The 12079-nt window shown below is 38.5% G+C and overlaps 1 protein-coding gene across 3 annotated transcripts in view; it reads left to right on the top strand.

The window, feature by feature from the left end:
• The window catches only part of INPP4B (inositol polyphosphate-4-phosphatase type II B), a 221803-nt gene that overhangs the window by 186431 nt on the left and 23293 nt on the right, over positions 1–12079 (top strand). For all 3 annotated transcript variants that reach the window (XM_063415120.1, XM_063415119.1, XM_063415121.1), the window contains 5 exons: positions 482–599; positions 3250–3390; positions 4160–4257; positions 7952–8064; positions 9628–9782. In XM_063415120.1, the coding sequence (XP_063271190.1) occupies positions 482–599; positions 3250–3390; positions 4160–4257; positions 7952–8064; positions 9628–9782 (625 nt within the window). The remainder of the gene's footprint in view (positions 1–481; positions 600–3249; positions 3391–4159; positions 4258–7951; positions 8065–9627; positions 9783–12079) is intronic.

Here is a 12079-nt window from a genome sequence, read left to right as displayed (position 1 = left end):
ATGTTTCAAACTTTGAACTGGATCTATTGGAATTGTTCCCCAAATCAGAGATTTTGACCAAAGCAGAGGAATTTAGCATTTGTGCAGCTTTTTAATGCAGTTGCTCACTTGGAGATCACTGTCTTGTCCATTTTGCATGATGCTTGTTATCATTCTCAAAACCTTTGTCCCCCATCAGCAGGACAGACTTTTAAACACTTTCAGAATAGACAAAAATGTCTTTTCTGAGGTTATTCTATGCCTGTATAGAGCAGGCTGATTTTCAGAGTTGCTTAATGCTCATAGTTACCATTTGGACCACAGACTTGTCAGCACTCCTAGAAATCAGTCTGCTTTTATGTAGGTTACTGTAATGTGGATTTAGAACTGTGATTTTTAGAGGCACAGACTGGAAAATATAATCCTCATATTGCTTTACTCTAACTTATCCTGTGACTGATCTGCCAACTCTGCTAATAATCTCTTTAATCTTTTCATGCAGGTGAAGAAGCAGGGATGCTAGAAGACATGGCCGTGGGCATTTCAGACTTGCAGAAAGTCAAGTTTAAAGTCATTGAAGCCAAATCAGAAGATTTTTTGCCTATTATAACTGGAAGGCGGTAAGGACTTTGTTTCCTGGAGCCCAGAAAACAAAGCTCCAGTTTTAATCTGTAGCCCAGCTCATGGTTTTCTTGTTTTGAATTCTATTTTATGGGAAGTGCAGTAGTTTTACTTTTCAGAAGGTGAGGTAGGAGGGATTTTAAAGGCCAGTCAGCTCTGGGTTACTCTCCTGATAAAAAGCTGCAAGTTCCAGTTACAAATGCAAATTAAACAATGTTGAGCAGAGCTGCTGGTGCATTATTCACACACAGACACTGAATCCTGGACAGGGGACAAGGTCATGATTTACAGATGTTGCCTCTGACTGAGCACCTTTGGTTTTGAATGTCCAGGGTTTGTATTTCAGTGTGAGAAATGAAATTGTAATTCTGAGAGTTGGGCCTTGATTGATTTTAAGAGGGAAACCGAAAAACTCAGATGCCACTTAGCACCCAAAACTTCCTGGTCAGTTCCTTAAAAAACAAAGCCTTTTTCAGCTGCTGAAAATCCCACAGGGCATCAACAATCTCAGAGATCCTTGCACAAAATCACTTACACTTTATGAATCTCACGTAAGTACTGCTGCATATCAGGACATAAACTGCAATACTCCATTAATTCTGGCTGTTTAAGGGTTAACAAGATTGAAATGGATTTTTCATCTTTATTGTTATTCTAGTCTGAAGCTCCAAATGTTTTTACTTTTGCAGAAACCACTTTCTTAATAGTCTCATTCTGCTTAAGATGACTGTAAATTAAATTCAGCTAAAAGCAGCAACTTTTAGAAAATGTGTGTCTCCTCTGAAGGGGGCTTTCACCACTGATTTATTTAATTATTCTGGATGATTCACTCTCATCATATGGGCTTTCTGAGAAAGGGTTGAAATAAATAACAGGAAGGCTGGAGTATGATAGACAACACATTGGGAATAATTAAGAATAATTATGATGTGTGGATAAAACAGAAAAAATAGATCTTTTGTAAATCACAGCAGCCAAAAACCCTGAAAAGAGGGTTGTGAGGAGACTGCTCCTATCAACCATCAAAAGAGAAGATGGTGAAAAACCTAGTTATTTTCTAATAATTGTTTAAGAAACCCTCCATTTTTAGATCAGTTTGGTTGTTATGTGGTGTGGCTCAATAAATGAGACTAAAAGACTGTAGGAATGCAAGACAGAAAATCAAATTCTTCTCTTGAAGAGTCAACATATTCACTTGCAATTGTTTTTTCTAGGGAAGTGCTGAAGCCTGAGATTCTGTGTGCACAAACAAACCAGTCCAAAGTGTGTCCTGCTGCTGTGGGCAGCTGACAGCAGCCACCCAGGGGAGGTGAAGTTCTGTTCAGGAACTCACAGTCTTTTATTAAAGGCCAAAGGATGCAATTTTTAAACATTCTTTACACAGAATCACACAATATTTTGGGTTGGAAGGGACACACAAGCATCATCAAGTCCAACTCCTGGCCCTGCTCAGGACATCCCAAGAATCACACCCAGTGCCTGAGAGCTTCATTCCAAGCAGAATCTGTTTTTCCAAACACTTGAGCTGGTGCCAGTTGTCCCTCAAGCTTGCCAAAGGTGTCAGAGCTGCTGCAGAAATTGACCTTTTTCTGTCTTTTCTCACCCGAATTCTCCATGTGGGTAACCCAGATGGCATTTTTATTGTTTAGCAAGAACGTGGTTGAAGAGCTGGAAGGGCTTCATGACTATTTAAATATGTGCAAGCAATTATCCATCTTTAATTTACAAACAAAACCTGTGTGACTTCCTAGGCAGGATAGATCTTCCTTCCCTCCTTGTTGCTGGTGTCACATCCCAAATGTTCTCTGCAGGAGCAAAAATTTCAGCCTCCATTATCAGTCAGCCCTCTCTGATTAAAATACAGGATCCTGGAAACAAATGGCCTTGCCTCTAGTCTACACTTTTTTTATTTAGATTGATTGCTCTAACGATGAAAAGAAAGGTTATAAAAGTTAACATCATCCTGTTGTTTCTGTTGTGGGGTTGGGCATCAGCTCTCAAAGGCAGGGGAAATCCAACCTGGGGCTTCCACAAAATCCAGCCAAAGCAGAACATTTCATAAAGTCACACCAACCCCAAATATAACCCCAGAACTGCTGTATATCATATCCCCCCTCCTAAAACAGGATTTGTGTCTGTGTAATGAGCCTTCAGTTACGATCTTCACAGAGACAATTTTGTTATTGGGGATGCTTTCTACCCCCAGGGAGAAAATCCAACCACTGAAGAAAATTCAAGTTTTACTTTGGGTTTTTGTGAAAGGTTTTTTGCTCATATTGCTTTTAGAGTGGATACCAGATCAAGCTGTGACTTTGGAAGTTGTTCTGTAACTCAGGAAGATGCATTTTAAGAGTTAGGTATTCTTATTGATATTTTGGTAACAGAGTTGTTTTTTGCTGCTTTCATCCCTAGTCCTATTTTCACTTCAGTGAAGAAGTCAGTTTATAGTTATATACAGTTATACCTGCTTTTCTTCATATAGCTTGGTTCTGCTCTTAAAACAAGCAAGCTGAATCATCCCTTTTTATGATTCAATTAAGGGAGAAAGGGAGAGATTTGTAAATCTACACATTCTCCATAATTCAGGAAGATTATTTTAAGCAAACCAATCAAGAACCCCATCCTTATTCTTGTTTTTATTTTTCCCAGTGAACATTACATTATAGAGGTCCAGCTTCCAGCAAAGATGTTTGAGCTGCTGCCACAAGAGATTAAAGAAGGAAAGCTGCTCCACATGTACCCAGTGCTCTTTAATGTTGGAATCAATGAACAGCAAACACTGGCAGAGAGGTAAGGAAAAGTCATGTTTCATTTTCTGTCCAAGTACTCCGTGCTGGTACAGGATATCTCTCAGGATTAGAAATAAATCTCTTTTGTTATTTGCTCTTGGACCGTCTCCCATTGACTCAGTGTGTGTTTTAAAAGGTATTAAAGGAAACAAACACAGGCTAGGAAGCAATGCAGAACAGTGAAAAAGTCCAGATGAAGACAGGACCATAAGTGGGGTTTCATTTCACAGAGCCAGTGCCACGTTTCTCTTGGCTACACATGAAAAATGGATTTCTATTTCACAGAAATTGGAGATTCTCAAACAAGAGCGTGAAAATTCAGAATTCTTATATCTTAGAGGCTGAGGTTGAAGAGTCTGAACAAGTCATAAGATGGAGAAAAATTCTCAGTTTTTTAGGGCTTTTTTCCAGGGTTGTGGTTCTCTGGTCCCATTTGGAATTCTCCCAAAGTGCCTTTCCATTTATTCAGGATTTGTGAGGGCAAAAAGAATAAGTGCCTTATTGCATGTTTGTAAATGGATTGCTTTGTTAATGAATTTTTGGAAGAATTCTCCATCAGCAGTGATCTCGTTTCCAGAAATTAGTTCCAAAGCACACAAGAATTTAACTACTGATGTTTGACAAAATCTAATACATTCAGCACTATAAAACAAGTAATATAAAATCAAAGGTATTTCTTTATGCAAAGAAATAATTATGAAGGCTAATTAATCTTTGTTCTGGTTTGTGGGTTTGGGGTTTTTTTCATAATTTATTGTGTATTTTCACAGGTTTGGAGACACCACTTTGCAGGAAAACATTAACCAGGAAAACTTAGAACTGCTCAAAGAATATTACAAGTTATTTACAGAAAAAATGCCTCCTGATTGTGAGTACAAAATAATGCAATGTCCAGATGGCTTTGAAAAGCTTTGATGGGTAAAAGGTTACAAGACAGTAATATCAGCAGAATTCCATAACTTGTTACATGAATTTAAACATCTTGTGTCTGTATACAAACCTGCTGATCTCAAGAGTGATTTCAGGCCCAATGTCAGCAGAAACTACAGAGAGAATGAAACAGAGGAATGATGAGCTGAACAGCTATTTTAAGTTATTAAAATAATAAGTTTTATAATATTTCAGTTAGAGGACAGTGTGTACCTACAGAAATACTTGGTGGTTCATTTCATCAGCTTCAGTCATTCCCTCTGTTCTCGTTCTGAAAATGTGTTGGGGTTTGATGAACCACTGAGAAATCTGCAGATGCAAATACAAGCAATGAGCCACATCATCATGTTATCAATAAAAGGTTTCATTAAAACAGGCCCTGTGTTCCCCTTGTATAGAAATTCCATATCATGAACATAAACATTACTGTGCTGTGTACCCTGACTGCCAAAAGCAAGGACTGGAAAGATGTTTGCATCAATCTAATCCTGTTAAAGTGGTTTTAATGCTCAAACTGCAGTCCCAAATGTTGCAGATTTAACAGCCTGGTTTTTAAATCCTGTGTAAAGCTTTGATGCATCGCTGTGTATGAATTCATGTTTATCTCTTAAATTAGGATGGTTTTAATTTGTTAGTAATTTTGACAGAAACAAAAGCTCTCTTCCTAAATGGTGGGCAGGATGCCCATCCAGCCACTCACAAATCTAGTATTTCTTGGATGTCTATGGAGAAACTCATACAAATTGGGTAATTAATTTAGGGGAATCTTGCCAAGAAAATATCCTCAATAAACTAACCTTATCCAGGTTAGGAAAAGGTAGATCTGTTACCTCTTAAATAGATTTGATTATATAGAAGCAAAAATTTGCATGCAGCTAGTATTGGCTGCTTTTCATTAACAGAATTGAAGCTTTTACTGCCTTCCTGCAGGATTATTAGTGAGCCCCACAGTTCCTGGCCTTCTTCCAGACTGTGCAGGTTTTTGAGGACTAATCTTGTCTAGTTTGTGTCTTTTCTGGTTATCATAACCTCCTTGCTTTTTTCTCCACCTTCAAGAACTGAGTCTCTGTACAAATTTTTATGGAACGCACAGCACCTCTTGGTTCCACTGCCCTTCCCAGTAGCTCCCTGCCAATACATGAAATCACTTTTTTGCCTTGGAGAAATGTGCCTTTTAAACCAGCCTTGGAGAAATGTGCCTTTTAAACCAGCCTTGGAAAAATGTGCCTTTTAAACCAGCCTTGGAAAAATGTGCCTTTTAAACCAGCCCCTTAAAAAAAGTGAAGCTCTCAAACTCGTTCATTTGGGGGAGGATTTTAATCCCTCCCATTCCCCCCCTCTGGAATTCCACCCTCCACACAAGGCTGGCAGCAGTGCTGGGGCCAAGTGAGAGGCTTTCAGTCTTGATGGATCTCTGATGGTTCTGTGCCACCTTTCCAGGTAATTTCCTGCCGTGCCAAATCTGTGCTAAAATGCAGAATAATAAATGCAGGGCCGTGTTCCCAAAGCTGTTAGTTCCAAACACTGCTCGTGAAGCCTGGCAGAATGTGAGGACTCTGTGAGGCTGCTGCATCCACCCCTGGCAGCCTCCCTTGCCTGCTGCTCCATTCATACATTCCCTTTCAAATAATTCAATTTTCTGCTCCCAGAAAGGTGTTGCCACCTTTGCTATTAGATTTCCTCTTGTTTCTGTATTTCCCCTTGCCTATAATATTCTTGCTTGTAACTAAGCATGCACTGACTTTCTATACATACACTTCATCATTTACCTGTTTCTTGACCTCTTAAATTCTTTTAGCAGAAATTGAAAATAAGTGTATTCCCAGAAAGATTCCTACCAAAAATGCTGACCAGATACAGCTCTGGTTGAGGCACCAAAATGGCATTTTATAGAAATGCTAAGGATAGGAGGGGTCTAAAAATGTAAGATTGATGTTTAGTAGTACATAATTAACTAAAAACAACGAGGCTGTTTGGTACTGCCAGGCTCCTCCCCTTTCTAATCCATGAGCCTCATTTGATGGTTTAATACTGTTTAATACTGTTTAATAGTGTTTAATACCCGAGGAGTTTCAGCAATTGAGCATTTCCATCAAGGTGCAGCTCACTTGGCAGTGCTGTAAATCAGGAGACTGGTGCTGTACCTTGGTGAAGCCACCCCTGTGAGATGCTGCATTTCCTGCTGGGAACCCGAGGAAAGCAATGAAATCTTTAATGAGACATTTGCATAATCTCAGAGCATCTTTGTCACTGTGTGTTGTGTGTTTTAAAGAAGCAGATGCAGCCATAAGTGTAATAGTCTGGCACAGTGTGATGTGTTTTTATGTGCTCTGCATTATCTGAGTGTACAATCAGAACTTGTAATACACAGTTAAAACCATCCACATTAAGATTATTGCAAAACTAGTCTGGATGTGCTTTTTCCTCCCTTTTTGTTTGTTTGTTTGTGAGGTTTTTTTAGACAGCACGGTATGAGTGAAGCAATTTAGCTCTTCTTGAATATATTTAAATTCTTACTATGAATTATGGATAAGGGAAACTACAGAATTTATTAGATATAAAAGGTAATAGCCTGGGTATAAGAGGGATCATTTCAACTTGGATCACATTAGGAGAATGGATATTGACCTTCTTTAGTACTTCTCTCATTTTTATTGAGTGTGTCTTTGGGGGGCTTGGTTTTGGGGTTTTTTTCCCTCCCTGGACGGACAATTTACTGTCTCTGCTTGAAGAAACTGTATCCATTGATCAATTTAGTTTCACTTTGTTTCACTTGAATCTGAGCCCTTTTTTTTGGTGATAACTATAATTAAAACTCTTTTTACTTCCCCATCATGAGAAGAAATAATTTCAGAAAACAGATTCTGCTTGTTTTTATTGATTTTTCAAAACTAGTGAAGATAAATGTAACATTAGGAAAAAACCCTCCTATATATACATATGAAACAGAGGGGGAAATTAAATTGCCTACTCTTGAATTTTTGCTAGAGATGTAGCATAAATTAAACTTCAGCTTAGATGCCATACCCAGAACAAGCAGGTAAAATTTTGGATTTTAAGTAAACCTGAAATGATTTTGTACTTCAAAAGAAAGTCCCATTTAATTTCAGATGGAAAAATACACTTTGTTACTTTTTAGAAATGATACATATTGCTTTTTAACCCTTATGTGTACATTATATAATAAACTAAGGCAGATTTCAAAACAAAAATTAGATGTTTCAATTTGAAAAGAAAACCAAACATTTTGACTTTAAAATAAAAAGAAATTACCCCATCCAAGCAGGTTGTAATACACTTAGGGGTTTTTTTTCTGATTTCCATTGAATGTTTATAATAGCTGATGAAAAGAACTATAGCAGAGGTTTGGTTTTGTTTTTCACCATCCATTTATAAGATAAAAGTTGAAGATACTTTAAATTTCCACATGAAGCTCTTAGGGAGGACAATCCACTGCTCAGAAAGACATAAGGTTGGCTTATTCCTTAAATATTTAGCTGGTAATTTCCATCCTGTGTTCACAAACAAGGCTGTAAATATTCTACCTGTTCTTCACCACGAGCATTCTTTAGTCAGGACAACCATATCACCAACCTCATCATAATGAGCTAATTTATCATCCTTTTTTCCAGGTTTACCACATTTTCAAGAACAAAATGATTTAAAGGGATTGCTAGAAAGTCTTCATCAAAATATCCAAGCCAAAAAGAGAAAGAATGTAGAAATCATGTGGCTGGCTGCAACGGTGAGTCTCTTGTTTCAAAGAAATTGAACTTGGGCATGGCAGTTCACCTTCAAATTTTCCTTCTTCTAGTAAAATATTGCTTGAAACCAAAGTATAACTAATGGATTGGTACAAGCACAGATTCTTAAGGGGAGAAATCATCCTCAAAAATGTCATGTTTCCCTTACACCTTACAACTTTTTCAAAGTATGAATGAAAGTAGACAATCCATGGTAGTCGTTTGTGTTGAACTTTATTAATTGTGAGTCACACATTGAACAGTTTACCTGTTGAAAATAAAAACTATTTAAGTTCAGATGTGCCTGATTCCATACCTTCACAAGAAGTTAGTCTGCATTCATGTTGGTGAGTTAAGACTTATCAAGGTTTTTCTTTATTCATTAGATATTCAATTAAGCTTTCATTGGACAGGGCTGTTGTCGCTCTAGGACATGAAATGAACCACACTGACTCTGTGATTTCTCAGGAGGCTAGAAAGAGATTTAGTCAAAATGCAATTTCTTTTTATACTATTTACAGAGATGAATATGATTGGATGGGCAAAGTTAACACCTTTTCATCCACATTGGCTAAACCAGAGGGCCAGCAAGAAGTCCCTCCTCTAAAGGAATGAATAAAAAAGATGCAGTTAACAAAACATCTCTTTTTGTGTACAGTAAATCGCCTGGGAAAGAAATTTCACAAACCAAAACATCTCAGGCATGAAATCAGGGCTACAGATTAAGTGAGGAAACAGTGAAGGAACTGTTTCTTTTACAGTTATTAAAAAAAATCTTTTAGTTACAAAAATTGTATTTCAGGTTCAGGAACTGAATGTACCAGCACTAATTTTGATAGGTGCTTGCTGTTACAGATTTCGGACGGCACAGAAATAACAACACGACTCTCTATGATGGTAAAGATGAGAGCCAACTTTATTCTTCTAAATTCTACTTTTATAGAGTAGTTTGGTACAAAAACCATGATTGGTTATTCAGCACCCACACCCTTTAGTAAACATTTCTTTACAGTAAACACATTGGAACAAACACCACCTGCAGATGGTTTCTTGAAATAAATCCCCCTGTAGCCCCTCCAGTGTTCCAGGGCTAGCTCAGTCCTTAGAGGGCTTTGGAGGAACATTTCATGGACAGGACAAAGGATCCAAAAGAGGCTCTGACCCCCAGCTGCAGTTCAAGGTGTTTATTCCAGGTGGTTTCCAGAGGGGAAAGAGGACAAGTGAGGAAGAAGAGGGTCTTATCCAGGCTTCTGCCAGGGAGGGGTAATTGGACACAGCCAGCAGGGTCAGAAAGGGAAGGAAGGGTTAAACTGCACGGTTACAGGCTCTAGGGGTCTCTGAGGGAGAGAAACCACTCCCCAGGGGAATGCAACACTTTCTCACTTCCCACGGTTTGTTTGAATTCCTCCTTAAAATTTCTCAGGCTGACATGAGAAAGTTGCTCACCTGCCTTTCTCACAGACACCGGCAGAGCTGGATCCTAAATTCAGAGCAGTGTCAGCCCCACGGGTGCTTTGCTGGGAGGTGCTGCAGCTCCGCGGGCGCTCTGCTCTGCTGTGTTTCAGATCTGCCGCAAGCTCAACGGGGTGCGCTTCACCTGCTGCAAGAGCGCCAAGGACAGGACCTCCATGTCGGTGACACTGGAGCAGTGCTCCATCCTGAGGGACGAGCACCAGCTGCACAAGGACTTCTTCATCCGTGCGCTCGACTGCATGAGGAGGTAGGTGGGCTCCGTGTGCCTGGAGCTGGGCTCAGGGTTTAAAGCTGGTTCTAAACGCTCAGGGTTTAAAGCTGGTTCTAAATGCTCAGAGTTTAAAGCTGGCTCTGAACGCTCAGAGTTTGAAGCTGGCTCTGAACGCTCAGGGTTTAAAGCTGGTTCTAAACGCTCAGGGTTTAAAGCTGGCTCTGAACGCTCAGGGTTTAAAGCTGGCTCTGAACGCTCAGGGTTTAAAGCTGGCTCTGAATGCTCAGGGTTTAAAGCTGGCTCTGAATGCTCAGGGTTTAAAGCTGGCTCTGAATGCTCAGGGTTTGAAGCTCTGAATGCTCAGGGTTTGAAGCTGGCTCTAAGCCCTGAGCAGAGCCCAGGCCTGGCTGAGCTGCAGCCTGGGCTTTGCTAAGTCACGCTGGAGCGCAGGGTCTCTGCAGCCGTGGGTTTGATCAGAGCTAGAACTGAGATGGATCTATCTACATCTCTAGAGCTGTCCATGAAACAGGTACATGAAACCTTGCAAGGGTCAGCCCACCAAGTGGAGAATCTGAGCAGCAGCCTGAACAGCAGCTGCTTCACAAAATGTTACATTTCAGTTTTGAGGGTATTTTAAAAAACATTCTCCCAGTCATTAAATAATTGGTACAACATTTACACAAACACTGAGAAAGCAAAAGAGGCATTTGTTACAGATGGCGATTCTTACTAGATTCGTACTTGTGTTATTGGAAAGCAGCATCCAAGTAAGTTTGGACTGGTGGTGGTTGCCATTAATATCTGATAAAATCTTTACTGAGCTTTAAAAAAAAAGTTAATTAAAACATGCTTTATTCTGAATTGCAACTATGCAGAAATTGAGACTGGTGCTATCAGGAATGTGTAATTAAAAGATGCAAAGATTTCTCATTACCTGAGTCTTTGATGAATAGAAAACCTTATTGAGCAGACAAGTTTTGATCATAAAATGAATCCAGGTGCTAGATTGTCTAAAGAAACTTTCATCATTGGTTTTAATGAGCTCAATCATATAGTTTTAATCATAACAATTTTAATCATATTGTCTATAGGAGTTTTAAAATATATATCCACAATACTAGAATAATATATTAAAAAGGTCAGTGCAAAAGTAATAGAAAATATTTTGGTCAGCCTGCAAAGAAGTGATGGAATCGTATCTTGGACTTTTGTGAAACACAAAAAATACGAATTGTTTGTATGGTGGATTTGTAAAGATCAGCCTGAGTAAACAATTATGTTTATGGTCTGTAATGGGTAATTCTGGACCTTCATATTTATTATTGCCAGAATAAGTGTTTAATGTCTTGATTAATACTGTAGGTTTGCCCACAGAGTGTCCTGTTGTCCTTTGGCAAATTCAGCTGTTCTAAAGAAAAAAGGTGATTTCATAAAGAGTAAATGAGCCCGGGTGGCTCAGCTGTAGGGTTTGGGTGTGTTCTTACCTTGCATAAATCCCTCAGTCTCTGTAGTAATTCAGTGAGTGAATGACTTCTGTGCAGTCTTTCATAACTACATGTTTTATCATTAATGAATTCTGAGTTTTCTGTGTTAAATTTCATTTGTTGGCATTTCAAACGCTTTTTTTTTCTTCTGTTATGTCTCCAATAAATACAAAAGTGTGTAAGCTACAGTAAGTTACCAGACACAGGAAAACAAATTATTTACATAAAATCACCATAACATTAGAATAGCATTGAGTAGCGGATTGGAAAATTTTCACAGATATAAATATAATTTAAAAAAAAACCTAGCTTGTTAGTACAAAAATCTAGTAGGTTTTTGTAGATCAAAATATAAATGATTTTGAGTGGATTAATGTCATGTGACTGATTTGAAAGTTGATAAGATTAACAGATTAATTATATTTGCAGGTAACAGTAATTTGAAGTCACAAAAGAACGGTATAAAGACAAAAAAATCTGAATAATACTTAAATATTAAATGAGCAGATGGGGATACGAGGTTGAAGCCCCATTGCAAAAACATAAAATCTGTCAGTTATGCTGTAGTTTCAAACACAGCAAAGCTTTATCCTGCTCTTACCCTGTAAATGAATTTCAGACTTGAACCAAAGTAGGTGAAAGATGTGTTGGATGAGAGGTGATAACTTTGACTCAGGTGAGAGGATTGTCTGAGGATTAAAGCAAAGGCTTTGCAAGTAGTGGCAGTAGCAATCAAAATAATTTGCACCATCAGGATAATAAAGAAAGAAGTAAATCTTCTAATTATGCTAGTTGCTATCAGTCTAACATTGTTTACGTAACTAGAGGTGCAAAAATAAAATTTTAAAA

This window comes from Prinia subflava, chromosome 18 (genome assembly GCF_021018805.1).
Source record: "Prinia subflava isolate CZ2003 ecotype Zambia chromosome 18, Cam_Psub_1.2, whole genome shotgun sequence".
NCBI classification, from domain to species: Eukaryota; Metazoa; Chordata; class Aves; order Passeriformes; family Cisticolidae; genus Prinia; species Prinia subflava.
This window is presented reverse-complemented; position numbering and strand designations above follow the sequence as displayed.